Below are 19067 nucleotides of genomic sequence, written 5' to 3' on the forward strand. Positions count from 1 at the left end.
GAAACTTTTTCCTCACTATGATATTGAGAATAGAGGGGGGTGCTTAATTTGTTATGTAAATGTTTTCACAAAGCATAAAAACATTTTTAAAATACTTTTTTAGATTCAAATATGACAGTTTCTGGTACAGGTTTCATGAGATTAACCTCATTATGGTGAAACATCACAAAAATAAAACTCAATCCACTGGGAAAAAGAACAGATGCTGATCAAATGAACCATAACAGTGGTCAACATGAGTGTTGTGACCACAATAACAGATGCATGGGAAACACAAACTATGCTCTGTAAATACAAAACCATAGAACCAGAACACCAGGAATTAACCCTGTCCCAGAAACCTCAAGCATCCGCTGTTGAATGGAAAAGTTAAATGAAACTCACCTTGCCCTCCGAGACCCACACCAGCTGGTTCTGCTGCTGCTGTATGCTCTCCTTCAAAGCTCCATACCAGCCATCATTCATGTTGTTCATGTTAATGGTGGCTAGAGGACAGTGACAGGAAGGAAGACACCAAATCACTCAAGAGAGACTCAAGGTTTTTGTAAAAAAATAACAATACGCTCATAAAAAGTGAAAAATAAAACTTCTCACTGTTTGTAGCTTAAAATATCACTCGTTTAGATGCTCATTAATTCATCGAAAGATGGATCATTGTTGGATTCTCTTTCTCTTTATGACTGAACTGAGCTATCTTTTTGCCCTGTTACATTTACATTAATGAGGCTTTTATTCAAAGCGATTTACAAATGAGGAATGATAAAGTATAAAACCACAGCCTTTATAGAGCTCAGTCAGATACACTGTGTGCCTGTCTTATTACTTCCATAAGACTTGATAGCAGACAGGCTGGGGAGTGAGGCCCATGATGTAATTTTATGTGATGTAGTTTTATGAATTCCAAGTTATTACAGTCAACTACATAATTTAATTCACATTAAAGAGGTCACAGTGTGTGGAGTGCAGAGTGTGTGCGTGTGTGTCGGCCAGACGAGACGTGGTGCAGTATATATATATATATACTCACGATTTCACGATTCAATAAATATCATGATACTGAACTCACGATACGATATTATTGCGATACTCCAAGAAATATGGTAAAAGGTTAACAAAAAATTTAGTGTTGATTAAAATGCTAAATTTGGTATTACATTGGGGGTGGAAATGAATAGGCTTGGACTTGGTGCTGGTAACCCAATGCACAAGTCAATGGTGACACAAGAATAAAAATATTCATGATCCTGAAGTTGAAAATATAGAATTATTTTAGACGAATATGCTTTCACTCTGTCACTGACTAGATATATTTAAAATATATTTTATAAGACATTTGGCATTATCAGGACCCACAAATATTCCCTCATTGTATTATTATGCATTATATTCAACATTACACATAGTAGTTTAATGTAATACTGACACTAAAACTCTGTAAACTCACACAACAATTTTTATTTTGGGTGAACTATACAATACATAGTTAAATGTTTGAATTGCGATATATTGTGAAATGATATATTGTTACACCCCTAATATATATATATATATATATATATATATATATATATATATATATATATATATATATATATATAATATATATATATATATAATATATATATATATATATATATATATATATATAAAAATTCTATTTTTAATGCACATTTATCATTAAAACAAAAAGTAAAACAAAGTATCATTAAAACAATGTGTGTGTGTGTGTGTGTGTGTATATATATATATATATATATATATATATATATATATATATATATATATATATATATATATATATATATATATATATATATATATAAATATATTACAATAAAGAATACACACAACCTCAAAATAGATCTGTACTTACATGTGAAAAGATGGTGGTTGTTCTTTCTGAGTTTGAGTGCACGCTCATGGAGTTTCCTGGCGCTCTTCCTGGACTCAGGACACAGTCTAGTCCTCATGTTCTTCACGCCCTGCTTACTGTCAGGATTCAGGAACGCCACGATGGGATACCACTGAGCATAATTCAGCCGATCCACTGCATTAGGAGTAATGTCCAACACTGCATGCTTGTCCTGCAGAACACAAACAAAAAACCCTCTCACTGATTTCATGGAGTCTCAAGTATACGTGTTCTACCATAATCCACCAGCAGGAGGCAGTAGTGCCATTCAGAAAGACTGTGTTCCTGCATTGCATTGTACAACTTTGTATGTGCAAGTGTGTGTAAGAGATCTCACCCGGTCGATTATCTGTTTGATAGTGTGAAGGCGTATGATCCCTGAGCTGCGCTGGTCAGTGCCGGCATCTCTGGGTTCACTCTCTACACAAGAGAAAACATAATCCATACTAGTATCCACATACACTTTCTGCGCTCCCTCTCATGCAGGACATCAGCATCTTCACCCCTCAAAAGCATACAGTGAGAAGGCAATTCAACATGGATGTGCACATGCGCCCGCATACACAATATGAGCACCTGCAGACTGTTCAAATGTTCCATACGTGTAACATCAATGTGGTGTGTTTTGATTAACTATAGATTTGCAAATATGAATCTTCATTATATAAAGTGGAGGGAATAGGAGCATCTGTACACCACAGTGACTACGAAGGGATCTGGAATATCTGAAGAACGTTTGACATTACAGAGTGCAACCAGAAGGTCATTACATGGTTAAGTCAGTGCGTTTTAACATTTAGGAGCCATTGGTGGCCCCTGACATTGATACATTGTTTAATGGGGGTATGTTCACCCAAACATTTATACTGTCAACATCCTCATGTTGTTCAAAACCAAACTCACAAAAATATATATAATTTTTTTTTTCCAATGGTCCAATGGTGAGTAAACGATGACAATATTTATTTTTGGGTGAACTACCCCTTCCCTATAAGACAGCATCTCTAGACCTACATCTGTATCCTTTACTATATCATGGCTCTGAAATAGCAGCAACTACAGGAAGTCTTTCCAGCAAAAAGAAAAAAACAAAAAAGCCCATAGTATCACAAAATAACACAGGAAGCAGGTGCTTGGGATGGGGGAAATCAATGAGCAATGTGCCTTTATCTCCTCTCAAGCATGACTGAAGGGTTGGGGAGGGGGGGTTGGAGCTGTCGATAGCATGAACACACCTTGGATTATTTTTCATTACCATTTCAAGCAGTGTCGATTTGGTGTAACTAAAATAAAGGATGCCATAATAATGCACAGCCTCTAGTAACTATGGTTACTGATGAGTGAGCTGATGTGACTACTGTATGCAACGTACTTTCCCTTCCATCTGGGTGCTGTGTCTCTGAAAAGCAAATAAAGTCATACAGGAAGAATGTTATGTAAAATAAAAGCCAGTGGCCACTCAAGGAATCAGTTTACAAGCTGAATTTTAAATGTACTACTGAAACTGGAGAGCAGGACAGCTGTGACTGCTCAAGTATGCTGCACAGGTAGGTGGATTAGAAAACTGAAGCGCTGTGTCTTATCAAGGGATGTGTGTCAACAAATGGACACTCACTTGCAAGCTCAAACAGGTCAGGCACCTCTCTCGCCAGTTTGTCTCGTGCCACGTCTGCGATTGGCCCGAAGATCACAACAGGTCTCAGGAACCCAGCTAAAATGAGACAAAAAATGTCTAAATAAATTAAATCAATCCCTTTAATGTGAATTTAGGCATCAGAACATTATAATATACAGTATGAAAAACAGGTAACACTTTACAATAAGGTTATATTAGTTAACATTAGTTAATGCATTAGTAAACATGAACTAACCATGAACAACACCTCTGTTCAGTATTAGTTAATCTTTGTTAACATTGGTTAATAAAAATACAGCTGTTCATGGTTTGTTAATGTTAGTTCACAGTGCATTAACTAATGTTAACAAGATTTTAATAATGCATTAGTAAATGTTGAAATTAACATTAACAAAGATAAATAAATGCTTTATAAGTGCAGTTCATTATTAGTTCATGTTAACTAATGCAGTTAAAGGGGTACTTCAGCGCTGGGAAGATGAATGTGTATTTAAACTGGGTCATCTATGTAGTAGAAATGTGAAAATTATTTTTGAATTTGGTGCCTTCTAGACTGAGAAAAGACAGAAAATGAATTTGTCTCATGTGGATGAAAGACAACAACTCCCAGAATGAACTTGCTTCGCTGCCCTACAAGGCCACTCCCAAAGCAACGGACACTGGTTATCACTTGCCCACCATGACACCGCCCCCACCGTTGTTTTTGATTTTCATACCAATACAATCATTTTGTTCAGTTAGTTAGAGAATAGGCACTACAATTAAAAACTGAACGTGTCTTTTCAATAAAGTGTGAGAGAGCCGAACGAAAAGCACGGCATAGACGCAGCAGGAGTCAGATTTCATTCATCACGAGAGCGAAGAGCTGAGCAGAGCTGAGGTAAGCGCAGCAGTCATTCACGACACGTGTCCAGTCTGGCACATTTTCAGATCATGCCTTTGGAAGCTTAAATTTCATAGGAATTAATTGAAAAGTTGAAACACTCACTTTGCTCCGCACTGCTCCGTTATGAACGCACCAGCCGAGCGGCCGTGCGCATTTACATTCTGTGAGTGAGATCCCTCCCCTGTGGGCGGGTTGATAACATGCAGAACTAGCTCCTCTAGTCTCTAGCCTCTGGCCAAAAAATCCTCCGATGACGCAAAATGACGATATTTGCGTCATCTGAGGATTTTTTCCAAAAAATAAAATGCATAATTCTGTCATCTCAGGGGGATATGAGAGGGAGAAGTACCATAATTTGAATATACTACCGGGTTTCTACTGATACAAAGCTTAATGCAAATAGCTGAAGTAACCCTTTAACTAATGTTAACTAATGAACCTTATTGTAAAGTGTTACCGAAAAATATATATTTTTAAATATTGATATTTATGTTGAAATTTACTCAAGTTTTATTAAATTTAAGTGAGCATTAGATGATAAAAAGTTAATATAAAATGTTAAAACAGGAGAAATTAGCATGTAAAATTAAACACAAATATCAGCTGTAGCGTATACAATATTGATATCGAAAAATAAATATTATAGTAATAATACTGTTTTTGTTTTTTGTATCAGCTGATAACTGATGTGAAACCAATAAATTGTGCATCCTTATCTAACACAAAAAAATACATACCCTCTCTAAGAACCACCCTTTCATAAGCAGGGAACTTGGTTTGAACCGGCTGAGCTGACAAATCTTCTCGACTCTTCCGCAGATTCCTCTTTGAACTACGTAGACCTCTGAACCTCCAGAAGTCAGCTCGGTCACCGCCTGCAGTTTTGGGGAGTGTGTACTGTACGCTTGATAACTGCTCTGCCCTGAAGAGATGGCAAAACAAAATCAGCTTTAGTTTGAAGCAGTGTTGGGGGTAAAGCATTACTAGTAATGAGAGTTACAGAATCAGATGACTTTTTTCAAGCAATTAGTAACGCATTACTTTTAAATTTGTCAAACCTGCTTTTGATATGAAAGTCTAAGCTTTTAAACAATAAATAGCGTCTTGGCGCTAATGTGGCATAACAGTTAAAGTCAGAGGCTTTGAAAAACAGAGTTGCGACATGCTCTCATCTCCCGGCGTGGTTCACGGAGCTTCTAAACAAACCAGCGCTCTGTCAATGCATTTGAATGACTTAAGCAGATACACAACAGTTTTATTATACAGGTATTTGTAGCAATTTTTAATGACGTCAACCATATTTACAGGCTCATTTTATTATGGAGAGTGATGGAGATCAACATTGTTAACATTAACATTAATGTCTTTCTTGTATTTAGCCATCATTGCTTACTAATTGGTCACACTCATACTCATTGGTGGTCAAATGTGACCACACCTTAACAATTTTTCAATTAAATAAATGTTCTATATTTTAGTTTAATAATATTTATTGAATATTTTGAGGATATATTTTGATACTAAATAAGCCTACTATTTATGCAATAATTATGGTCCATTAATGACCACTTAAAATATTTTTTCTTATGTATATTACAATTAGTGCAGTAATTAAGGTTAAAATAGAGAATTCCAATGCAAAGATGCAAATTAGAGTTATTTTGTGACTGGAAAAATAATCATTTTCATTTGTAAAGCCATTGTTTACCCACTAGGTGCGTGTATGGCTCTTTAATAAATATACATGTATCTAGTCTGGTTGCTCAAAAAAGTATTGCAGATCATAACTTCTTCCTTATTTTTAGGTTTTGCATTTGAATAAATATTTAGATATGATCAAACACTAGATTTCTTTAAATGTGAAATTTTTTAAAGTTAATAACTCTAATATTTTTAATGATACTTATACAAGCACAAACAAGTGAATATTAATGAATGCAAGCAAATATAATTTAACCCAAGAAAAGTTTAAAATAGTGCTAAAAATACTTATTTTTCCTTAGGATATATACATATGAATTGATACCAAATCAAGATCGAAATGGATATTTGTGCCAATCACCAACCCCAAATACCCCCAACCCCGCCCGGCTGCCACCACAAATTGGTTTCTAATCTGTGGGAAACACTGAATGATCCAATTCAACCATATGAATAAGAAAAAAATACTTTACATAAACCACATTTGTGTTTATTTTTTTATTAAGTAAGAGTGTTCAACTTTTTTCTCCTGCGTCCTATTCTTCAACAATCCAAAATGGCAGCACAGCTGAAAGGTTTGTTTGAGATGTGCCCAGACTAGTACTGCACTGCAAGCTCAGCCCAGATAAGAAAAAGTAACGCAATGCATTACTTTCCCATAAAAAGTAAATTAGTTGCTTTTTAGGGAGTAACGCAATATTGTAACGCATTACTTTTAAAAGTAACTTCCCCCAACACTAGTTAGAGGTATACGGAAATCTGATTCTCTCTATCATCACAAACTTGTATATAGTTAATCATGCACTACACAAGCAAAAGAAAAAACAGTATTGAAGTGATCTATATATGATCTACTAATCTATATACTCCAAATATAATACAGCAACTGAGTGTTACCTGTTTTTGTTGGGAATGATGCCTCTTTCCACCTCCTGGTGGTTCTTCCCGATGCGGATGGCCAGCCAGGAGCCCAGTTTTCCATTGTAGAGGGTGTCCACCACTCTGAACACCTCTCCCTTATTAAAGCTCAGCCCGTAAGGAGACTCTTTCTCATACTCAAAGTGTGTTCTGATGTAGAAGGAGTCGCCCACGTCAGACTCCACTATTCGCCGGTACACTAGAGGACATGACATAAATTAAATGGTTAACACTAAATATCTTTCTTAGTATGAATGATTGAATCCTACTTAACTAAACAATAGGTCAAATTATACAAGTATTTATTTAAGTGGTCATCATTACAAAATAAACCCAGACATGGTGATCATGACCCCAACATGAAGCAGATGAGTCTTATATCGCCTTAATAACCATCTGACTGCATAGAGACAGAGCGTATTTAGGCCACGCCCACACCGGGGGGGAAACAAACCAACGCTCTCCATTGACTTTGCATTGCGTGAGGCTGCATCCTTGTCATTTCGGACTTAAAATAAAAAACAGAACAATGTCTAAAAGCTGATATGTGACAAAGTGTACAGCAAACAAGCTAAAAAACACAGAAATACGTTTTTATAAGCTGTCGACCCAAAAAAACGAGAGTTTAAGGAGACAAAAGTGGATAAAGGCAGTTAAATGTGACGCTTCAGCAGGAAGAATGGGTTAATTTTGGGATCCTGACACTCAGTATGCCTATGTGTGCAGTAAACATTTTGTCACTGTTAAGTCAAATATCCAAATGTCAGGTGTATATTTATATTTCCTGTTGCTGATTACGTTCCCCAGTAGTGGGTGTAGTTCTCAGTGTAATATAACGTGTCACGCTCTGTCTCAATGGCCTGTATCCACTTTTTTGTCCTTAAACGCTCGTTTTTTGGGTCAATAGCTTATAAAAACTTCAGGGTTTTTGGTTGTGGGTGTTGTTTAGCTTGTTTGCTGTACACTTTGTCACACATCCACTTTTAGACATTGTTCTGTTTTTTGTTATAAGTCCGAAATGACAAGGAGGCCGCTTCACGCAATGCAAAGTCAATGGAGAGCTTTCGATTGTTTCCCCCCCCCGGTGGGCGTGGCCTTCAGATTATGACGCGTGTCGCTCTGTCTCTATTGCATCCCACTTATTACACAAGTACATACCAAAAAATATTTTTTTTTTTAATGTGAGAAAGAAAAGGCTAGAATGAAATGCTGCGACTGACCAATCAGAGTTATATATTCTAGAGCAGTGGTTCTCAAACTGAGGGGCAGGGCCTACGTAAGCCTGGTTTATACTCGCTGCATCCGCACAAGCATGAAGGCGCTAGACCCCATTTTGCATGCCGGTGTGCAAGGACACAGAACACATATTAAGTAGCGGCCAATGCACAATAAATACAACAGAACATCACAAACAAATGTCATAACCTATTAAAAAATGTCTTTCATATTATTATAGACATTATATTTTTATATTATTTTATCAAGTGCATTTTTGAAAATGAGTATGTATATTTAATCTTACCTATGCTTTGTCATTGTTAAGATTCTTTTTAATATGTCAATATGCCTCTTCGATATTAAGATATGCATCAAGAACACATTCGGGTATCACATCCGATATCAAGAACACATCCGGGTACTTTAATGCGTCCTCTGTACTTGCATTCTTGAGTATTGGATTTGAACAATGACGGTTGATGATGACGTTGTACGAGAACACAGGATGCGAGATCGCTTAAGAATGCATATTGAGAAACGGCCAAACATTGTCACGTGTGTACCTTACTACTTCTCACTGCTGCTTCCTGATGGTTTAAGAGGACATTTACAGGGAGTCGCTCCCTATCATTTCAAAGAATAGTTTAACGGCAAACACGTCAAGTATAAACACCTCATCCGTTTGGGGAGGTGTGCGCGCAGTCAGCGGAGGCTCACGGTGCGTGCAAGTATAAACAAGGTTTAAGGATCCTTAGGAACTTCCAGGAGGATCTAAATAAGTCTACAAATTTAATTATAGTTATTTAATTACATAGTTGTTTAATTCTAAAATACTAATTAAAATGTAAAACAATAAAACTAAATAAAGATGTAGACTAGAGCAATAAACTAGCATCATATTATTGAGTTTATACATTTTTATTACAACAGAAGCACCAGAGGTACATATTTGGAGGGCTTTCGAATATTGTCTTAGCTAAAGGGGAGTCTTGGAGTCCAAAAGATTCAGAACCAGAGAAACATGTAATAAGTGAACATAGGCAAACATAATCAATACATGAAAGCCACATCCATCTGCTCACCATCTTTCTTCTTCTGAGCTAGGATGGTGACTTCTTCACCTCTGGGAAGATCCAGCAGAAACAGCACTGCTTCCTCACGAATGATGTTTGCAAAGTCAACATTGTTAACCTATGAACAGGAGGGAGTGCAAGAAGAAAACAGGCTTTAGATCTCTGCGGTGCTGTAACCTAACAATACACTGTTTATTGACAGTAGAAAAAAGAAATAAATAGAAGCAGAGAGAGAGAAAAAAGAACAAATCCACTTTTTCTGTGTTTCTACTTTATCTTATAGTCAATCTCAGGGAAAAAAAGAGTCGAGGTGAACGTGCAGTCACCCTTGACAAAATGGAAAGGGAAAAACAATGAGCTGGGAGTCTTGCTGTGAGGCAGGGCCTGGAATCTAAGGAGTGTGTGTTTGTGAAGCAGGGACAGGAACTTTCATACTCATGCGTGTATGCACACAGTGACGACCTGTACTGGGACTAGTGTGGGAGAGGCACAAAGCTATCTATGTTTCATTAAAATGTGCACGGTGATAAACAAACCTAAATGAGCCTGACTTAGATTCTCTGTATTACACATAGCAACTGACAATAGTGTAAGACCACTGGAGGCTTGAGTTAAACAATGAGCACCATTGTGCAGCCGAAGGCTAAACAAAGGAAAGCTGGAAACAGAGGAGAGACAGGCACTGAGTCAGAGGAGGAGTATGTCATGATTATTTTTGCCCACAGCCACAGGGGTCACATAGTATCTTCATATTTTCCTGAGAAAAAGTGGGATGTTACACAGTGTTACAGCACAGAGATTAGTCAACAACAGATGTTCAGAAGCAAAACAATCAAACACATGCTTTCTTAAGACTAGATTTCTCAGATATGATTAAGCATGCTACTGTACAGTATATGCTAAATATGTGATGTTTACACAAGAAATGCCACTGGTTGCAATTAAAAAACATATTTAGTTAAAATTGTACACACACAATTTAATTTTAACATTATATATATATATATATATATATATATATATATATATATATATATATATATATATATATATATATATATATATATATATATATATATATATATATATATATATATATATATATATATATATATATAATATATATATATATATATATATATATATTTTTTTTTTTGTAGCTTTGTTAAAATTGGAGCATGAAGAATCATTTTCACACATGAATTGGCACCTCTGAGTCTCGACCTTAAATTCATTGAAAGTCTTTGGGATGTGCTGGAGGAGACTTTACAGGGTTCTTGACTCTTGCATTGTCAATACAATACAATACAAGATTTTGACCAAAAAGTTAACGTAAATAAGATACTCACCCTGAGTATCTGGTCTCCCTCCTCCAGGCCTTCCTTAGCAGCAGGACTGTCCTCTAGCACACCAGCCACAAATATCCCCACATCGTTTCCTCCCGCCAGCCTCAATCCTACGCTTTCTCCTTTCTTAAACTTCACCAGCTTCATACTAGGCCTGGTAACACAGAATAAAACTGGATCAATCTTTAATGGACTTGCATGGCATTGTTTGTGCTGTGTGTGGCTTCAAAATTATTTGCACCAGTGCATCTGCACGATAATACAGAAAGCTTACTTGGCTAGTAAATTTAAAGTCACTAGAAAGGGCAAGTGGGAGTATGACACGAGTACAGATTATGCAACAACACTGACCGAAGGATGCTGTCATCATGGGTGACACTGGGCACAGGGGCATCAGAGGGGCTGACTGGCAGATCAACATCAGGTTGCCCAGGTTGTGCATACACTGGTTTTGGCTCTAAACACACATTTCTGTTAGACTTTGATGATGATGTACATCAATAAAACACAGTTTTTTTCAAACAGACTCTTTGGTTATTAATCAGACAAAAAAGAACATGAAGAACCAGAGAGAAGCAAAGTCAGATCTGGGCCTTCCAGATCAGGGATGGAGTAAACAGCAGCAAAGTATTGAGAGAAAACTAGGAGATGACAGGTCTGATTTTTATCAGTGGAGATGTGGGAGGAGTAAGAGGGCGAGGGAGACCATGGAAAAAAATGAACATGAAAAAAATAAAACTAAATCTTGTGTTTACACACTATTTTGATCTTAAATTTTGCCTCACTGTGAAATATATTAAAGGGGTCATAGAATGACATTTTTGTACAAGTTAATATGATTCTTTAGTGTCTAAATGAAAAGTTTGTAATATACTTTAATTAAAAATTCTCATTAGTATTGTAAGAAAACACTCATTTTACCTGGTCAAAACCAGCTCAGTTTTCAGCAACTCATTTCAGTGTATGTGACTTTAAATGATAATGAGCTTGGCTCACCCCGCCCCCTCTGCTCTGTGGGGCGTTCGGTTCGACCCGACACAACACCACAACACACGTGGAGTGTTGCCTTGACAACATTTGAGGGTATATTTTCGAGAAATAATGGCAACGGGAGTCTCTGAGGACACATCTGAGCAACCTTATCATTTTGAACCGGAGTCGGACCAGGAACAGATGACGAACGTTTCTGAATGGTTGGTTAACGTCATGTCACTTTGATCTATCTTTGTACTGGCAGAGTAGCGTAGTTGCTATGTGTTTCCTGATGTGTTAGTTCATTGACAGATTGATGTTATGTTATAAGATTTTTTTTTTTTTACATTACTTCTTAATCAGTAACAGACACCGTTATAAACCATGTACAAAAGTAAGCTTAGTGTAGTGTTACCACGTTAACTTTATCACCCGAGTACACAGTTTGTAATAACAAACATAACGCGTTGTTCATTATAAACGTGGGATTATGAATTATATTGAGAACGTCATACACAGAAAGCATGCCGTAATGTAATTTACCCTGTAAACTTTAGCCTCATTCATCGTGAAGCGTGCAAGCGATTTGCAAAGATTAATATAAAGGTTAATAAAACGTTACACTCACATCTCCCTGAGGTGCAGCAGGAACACAATCCTTTTTTCAAGAGCAGCTTATTAGCAAAACCTGCTTTATACTGACGCTCGTTTATAAAGCAGTCTGCTGAGAAATGATTCGCGCAAACATTGACGTTGATCGGGGGGAATATTCCCTTCTAAAACAAAACTCAGCAGCCACTGGGTCTTCAGCAGTTCGGATTTAGGAACATCAAAATGACTGCTGTGTTCGTTATTACACCCAACAACACAACACCACAATCGCTTAGACGCCATTCTGCTCCAGAGTATCAACAATGGCGGACGGATGACAGCTCGCTCAGGGCGGGTCTGTGTTGAAACGCTGCTGTCAATCAACAATCTTTGGAGGGGCGTACACCGTGTAACGTCACACGGTCAGACGGCTCGATTTGAGACAGGGGAAAGTATATAAGGAGATTTAAAAAAAACACTGGATGTATTTTTATCATTATAGGATGGTTGTGTACAGGCACTGCCAACACACATTTCCGTATAATCAACTTGTAAAAGTGCATGTACCATTCTATGACCCCTTTAAAGAAGTCATGTTAAAAACAGTATGATTTGTTTGAATTGTCTACTTTGTGAACCATCATGTTTGCAATCAATCCACGAATCAGACGGTTGAAATCAGTGGAAATTGATGCACTAATTATAGAGTTTGTTGTACTATATAAAATATACAAAAATATGTATCATTCTGTATTATTCCAGCAATTATTTTATTAGAAGTAATGTGATTTTGAAAATCAAAAATAGATTTTGACATTTTACTTATTAATAGTATGTTAATACAAAGCATCACAGTACTGATTTGGTTTCTTGATCATTGTGTTAGGTAAATTAAGTTCCATGTGTATAAAACTTGGAAGCCGAGAAAACATCTACAGAGCCCCGCACATGACAAAATAATTTATATCATGGCAATGAATGAACAATTCGTTTGCATGACTTACTAATAGTAAGGTTTTACTAATTCGTTCCCTCGTTTTACGCAAATTTACAAAAAAAACTAACCCTTCATTTTCTAAATCGTAGCCATGTAATAATTCATTACGTTGTTTTAATTAAATCAAAACAAGGAAAGAAATTTGTTCAATATGGTCACGATTTACTAAAATGAGGGAACAAATAAATTGTGGCAACAAATTCTTAATTCTTGGTAACTATTTAACTTAAACTAGTAAACAAATGAGAACATCCTGGCCACGATTTACTAAAACGAGAGAATTAATTCTTCATTTGTGGCCACGATATTTATATTTTTGTCTGCATGTCATGCACAGGGCTCTGTAAACATCACATGGAAATGCAATTTATAAAGGACTAAAAAGAACGGGAGGGGGGGGGGGGGGGGCAGAGAGAGGTGACTTTGCCTTATTTATGAAGTCTGCCACATGCCACTGGACTGGGGAGATAAGACAGTGGGAAGAGCAGAAGGAAAGACAGAAGACAGCTTAAAGTCTGGAGGTGAAAGACCCAACCTGGCAGTGGAGGGATCTGTTTGTCCCCGGGCTGATCTGTAGGCGGAGCCAGAAGTGCATCCTCGGCCATCTTAACTGGAGTGGATACAGCCGCTGGTTTAGAGATGCGCTCCTCCTCACGACTCCTATGGCTACAGACACACAAAGCAGCACGTAGTCACAAACTGAGTCTGATCTTATCTCTGTTTATAAGTAGGGTGTGAAGCGTGTAATTTATTAGTTGATGGGCCCTATTGACTTCCATATTATTATTTTCATAGGAAGTCAATGGGGCCTATCAACTGTTTGGTTACCCATACTCTTTAAAATATCTTGACATAATTTTCATTTTTGTGTGAATGAGCCTTTTTAGTTATCAGAAATTGTACTTTTTGAGTAGTTTAGAAATGGTGTAGCCTACTTTTCCTTGAGTATTTTTTGTGTGTGATGTAAAAGTGTGATAAAGTACTTTTACTCTGCTATTTTCCTTCCGTTAGTGGTTGTCACATGCTTGTTTTAAATGTGATTGGCAAGGGACAGATTAATTGCATAAATAATGCGCATTGCATACTTTAACCACAGCACAGTAGATGACGCCAACTACTGTTAATTATGTCTGCTGTGGAAGCCCATCCATAAAAACACCTGTATTTAATTTTCTAATTTGAAGAAACATGTTAAGATAAATTCTGTTTTTCTGCATACTAGATAATCTGTATATGTACAGGGCCTGAAATTTGGAGTGAGGTTATGGGCATTACATTCAATGTTAATTACTCCCGCAAAGTGCCACATTCATAATGCAGGTATTCCCATTTATATTTATTTACTTGAACATATACAGAGATGTGTGATCTGCACTGCCGCGACACTCTCTTACGCGCATCCTGCAGCAGTCGGCAGCTCGTTGACGCTTGATGAGTTTAGTATGAGTGCGCAATGCATGCTGTGAAAAAGTGTTGAGGACAATCGAAACCTTATTATGGAAAAAAAAAGCTTACCATGTAGAAGACCAAATTCAGTATGCACTTTATTGATGACCCATTGCATTATTCTGCATCTCTGTCAGCAACTTGACCAAGTACATTTCAAGTTCAAGTTAAAAAATGTAGTTCCAGTTAATTGTGAACGCTGCTGAGCAGCTTATTCGCCCAGACCGCCGCAGCCCCGCAAAAATACTTTAAAAAAAAGTTTCCCCAGTGAAAATACTTCTATATTTAATGCACATTTTTCATTACAAATTATATTATCAGCATACCATTTTTGAATAATATTGAAAAACATTCAGCGTGCAAGCGTTTATGTACGCGAGTTGAATAGTGACATGCATAATTACAGACAAAACAAATTAAAGCGTTGTGATATACAAGTTAAAAAAAAAATTCATCTTGATTATATTCATTAATAACACAGGCCAATTAATCGATAATTATATATAAAATATTTTTTTTTTCAAGGGATGTTCTAATGACAATACTATAATACAAAATTTTTTTAAACTTTTGTGGATTTTAAGGTTCTCACGCCTCTAAAATCCTGGTTATCCCTGATATTATTGGGCTGCTGGGATTTATGCAATGTTAGCATGTCTGTGGGACAAGTCAATAACATGTAAAGCACTTGCATTTGGTGGCATTTCAGAAAAGGTACATGTGAATATGGTCATCATGTGTTGACATTTCTCAGAACATCAGAAATTATATTTGTTCCACATGAATATGAGAGCAGAACAATGCTGAATGGAAACAAAAGAAAAGGATCATGAACACAACAGTGCTTGAAAAAAAGCAGAGATAATGATTTCTCATTAGACAGTACCAGATGCCAGAGCTTTAGGTCAGACTGTATAATTGACTGTTCGCAAAGACCCGCCCCCTTTAGTTACTGTTGCTATGTCCGACAAGCCATGCCGCTCTCACACCACACACGTTCTCACGTAGCGAAAATACATCGTGGAGCAAAGAGGATACTGACGACACGCCGAAAGACAGGACAGAGCAAGTTACTTTTGATATGACACAAAGTCTCAACTTTGAAATTGTCATTTTTAAAAAAATTTTTAACAATAAATAGCATTTTGTGGCTTTTAATGTGTCGTGATCGCTGTAGCGCCTCAGTTAAAGCTGCTCGTGAACCGATTATCTCTTCCTTCTAGTTAATTGATAAGCATGAATGAACACTAAAATAAATGTTGTTTCAACCGCGGAAAGACGTCAGTAGGCTACACACCGTTTTTCCAAGTTCAAGTCCACCGATGTTAATCTACTAACTCTCCTGACTTCTGTCAGACAAAACGGCAGATTCGGCGATGTGATTGGTCAGATCGCCTGTTAATCAAACTTGCGGCGAAGGGTGAATTTAAATTTTTGCAAAAAATTAGGACAGACACTAGAACTTTTTTTTAAAACTATAAATTAACTCTCGCACATCTCTCAGATATTTGAAATGCTTTGAGGCATCACAAATACTCTCTGTTGCACATTCGTGTACAGACAAAGAAAGCTGGGGAAGCATTTGATGAGTTCAGGATCTGAACTGCCCTCTAGAACTTCAGTCATATGACTCGGGCTGGTAGAGAATGACTCCCATAGGAAACAGACCACTCCCGAAATATAAATGGAGTCTTTCTTTGATGAATGCAATTAGCATTGTTATTAGCAATTAGCATTGGCTGAATCAGTAAAAACAAACAGATTTCTACCAAGAACTCATAAATGAAAATGAAAAAGAGAGCCCTTGTTGCTTGGCAGTATATTTTGTCTTAAGCCAGGTGCACATTGTACGATTTATAATAGTCCGAGGCACGTTCAGTTACTATGAGCTGCATAAATGCTGGATTGAAATAGTGGCTGGCAAACAAGAACAATCTCTAGCGTTAATTTTGATCATGGTTTGTCTTGAAAAGAAAAACTGGAGAAAAAAAAAAAAACAAAGACGATGGCGCAAGTTTTGTTTTGTTGTTATCTTAATTGCATCATAAGGCTCTGTGTTACTATTGGTTTTTGATTTGACTGTTGTCATAGGAGAAGTCACACTACAGGAATAAGCATCAAATCTTCTAACACTGTCAGAATTTCATCAGAGATAAAATTTTATCGCAGCGGTCATTAATCAGCTGTCAGCGAACATGTTAAACTAGCCATCATGGGCTTCAGATTTTGGCATAGGATCAAAAGAATCTTTTAAGATTCTCAAAATGTGCTCAGACGGCCAAAATCGTACAGTGTGAACCTGGCTTTAAATCTCTGATGCCCTGGACATGCACAAATATGCACTGACACACACACACACAAAAGCCTACAGCAATCCCAGGCTCTCCTTTGCTCTGTTAGTTTTCTCTGTCTGCACGAACACATCTATCACACACGGGCTAAATCTCTGCTCACTTTCTGCGTTTATTTCTCATGTGACCTTTTACAATCGCACTGAAATGTCTTTCCATTCCAAAAAGGGCATTTGTTTCCCTGCATATTTCAGAATACAAATTGAAGCCCTATATAGACTTTTACACTATGCATATAAATTATTATATTTTCTTACATTATATATATATATATATATCTCTCATATCATCATATAAATGATCATATTGTTATGTATAAATAATATTTTTGTAAATTAACACCCTTCTTGTTCTTGTTGTGACTATTACACAGCAAGAAAAGACAATACATTGATATTCCTACTACAAGCAGAACATGATACAATGATACTATGGCACTGCTTGTGCATTGTTTTTTTAATTATGAATCAATTCAGGTAAAGTTACTATACGTCATATACAATATACTACATCGCTAGCAAGAACAGACAGTTCATTACAAACATGGTGATTATTATGCCATTTTGACAGCCATTTTACACATAAAAATATATAATATACAAATATATACACATATACATAGTCATTTTATTTATTTATATTTAATTTGTATTTGTATTTTTACTTTCCTTTTTTTTCCATTTTTACTTTCTTTTTGTTCATCTTTCTCTCCCCACGCAGTTTTAAATCACTTAATTCTACATGTCTGATTATTTCTTATTTTCTTTATTATGCTAATTTAAAGCACTTTGAATTACCACTCACTGTGTATGAAATATGCTATATAAACAAACTTGCCTACCCTAAACTAAGACAACACTGAATCAACACACTTAAGTGCTCCTAAGAAACTGTGTAGAGCGGAGAGATTAAAAAAGTGAAGGCTCAGACAGAGCGGAGAGAGAGTATCTCCATGACTTGTAGTGTGAGGAAAAACCCATCTGGTGATGCAAATTTCAGAGGGAATTGTCTCATCTCTTGTGTGCCAAGGTTAATGAACACACATGCAGGAAAATTAATTCAGGCCCATTTCTGCATAACAGCCTTGACACCCACTGGCAGTTTCCACAAACACACTCATACACACAGAGCTAGTTTCCTCTGCACTACCAGCTCAATATGACAAAATGCATGCTGACTTCACTACAAGCACATATTAATGCACCACAACAAATCTATTAAAGTGCATTATAAAACCTAAACAGTCTATATAGAACACTAGAGCACAATATAAAACAATGACAAAATTGCACAAAAAACACATACAAATAAATCAACCTAATATTCATGCACTCAGACTCCATCTACAAATACTATCCACTGTGTACAGAGCACAGCACTTACAGCGGGAGCATTCTGGTGAGAAAAGAGCCCGTCAGCCTGCGTAGAGACAGAGCAGTTATTCAGTGGCGAGTGAGTGATACATGGCTCTGAGATATTAACCTGGCTCACTGACAAACATGTTCATCATCCCCCAAAATGCCTCTAAACCTAGCAGTCCAAGCCCAGTAAATTGCTTTTTAGACCATCAGTTTTTAGTGGTGCTTAAGCAGAACCCACAAGCATTACCATGGAGCCCAGCACTGTAAATCCTCCAGATAGTCAAGAGAGACAACAGTCAGTTTATATAGTACGTACACTACCGGTCAAAAGTTTGGGTTTGGTAAGATTTTTTAATGTTTAATGTTTTTGAAAGAAGTCTATGGGCCCTATCATACACCCGGGGCGCAATGCAATGGCAGGCGTGACGCAAGGTCTTTTTGCTAGTTTTATCCAGACGCAGTTATCACTTTCACGTCCAGCGCCATGTTGTTTAAATAGCCAATGCACTCGCACCCATCTGTTCGCTGGTCTGAAAACAGTGTTCGGAAAAAGGTGAGTTCAGGTGCATTGTTGGCGCGTTGCTAAAGTCAATAGCGCAGTATCTTTTGTGTTATTTAAAGGGTGTCAAATGAAAGCGTTCAGTCTTTCCACTCGCAAA

The 19067-nt window shown here is 36.9% G+C and overlaps 1 protein-coding gene across 8 annotated transcripts in view; it reads right to left on the reverse strand.

Annotated features, from left to right (window-relative positions):
* tjp1a (tight junction protein 1a) overlaps positions 1-19067 on the reverse strand; it is a 140542-nt gene that overhangs the window by 12973 nt on the left and 108502 nt on the right. For 3 of the 8 annotated variants that reach the window (XM_079809959.1, XM_079809961.1, XM_079809963.1), the window contains 12 exons: positions 18431-18466; positions 13786-13916; positions 11042-11147; positions 10694-10844; positions 9354-9462; positions 7033-7252; positions 5172-5356; positions 3528-3623; positions 3285-3311; positions 2250-2332; positions 1874-2084; positions 385-485 (listed from right to left, as the gene is read on the reverse strand). In XM_079809959.1, the coding sequence (XP_079666085.1) occupies positions 385-485; positions 1874-2084; positions 2250-2332; positions 3285-3311; positions 3528-3623; positions 5172-5356; positions 7033-7252; positions 9354-9462; positions 10694-10844; positions 11042-11147; positions 13786-13916; positions 18431-18466 (1456 nt within the window). The remainder of the gene's footprint in view (positions 1-384; positions 486-1873; positions 2085-2249; positions 2333-3284; positions 3312-3527; positions 3624-5171; positions 5357-7032; positions 7253-9353; positions 9463-10693; positions 10845-11041; positions 11148-13785; positions 13917-18430; positions 18467-19067) is intronic. The other 5 variants (XM_079809966.1, XM_079809965.1, XM_079809964.1 and 2 more) reach the window with 2 other exon arrangements.

The sequence above is a fragment of the Gobio gobio genome (assembly GCF_949357685.1).
Source record: "Gobio gobio genome assembly, chromosome: 2".
NCBI classification, from domain to species: Eukaryota; Metazoa; Chordata; class Actinopteri; order Cypriniformes; family Gobionidae; genus Gobio; species Gobio gobio.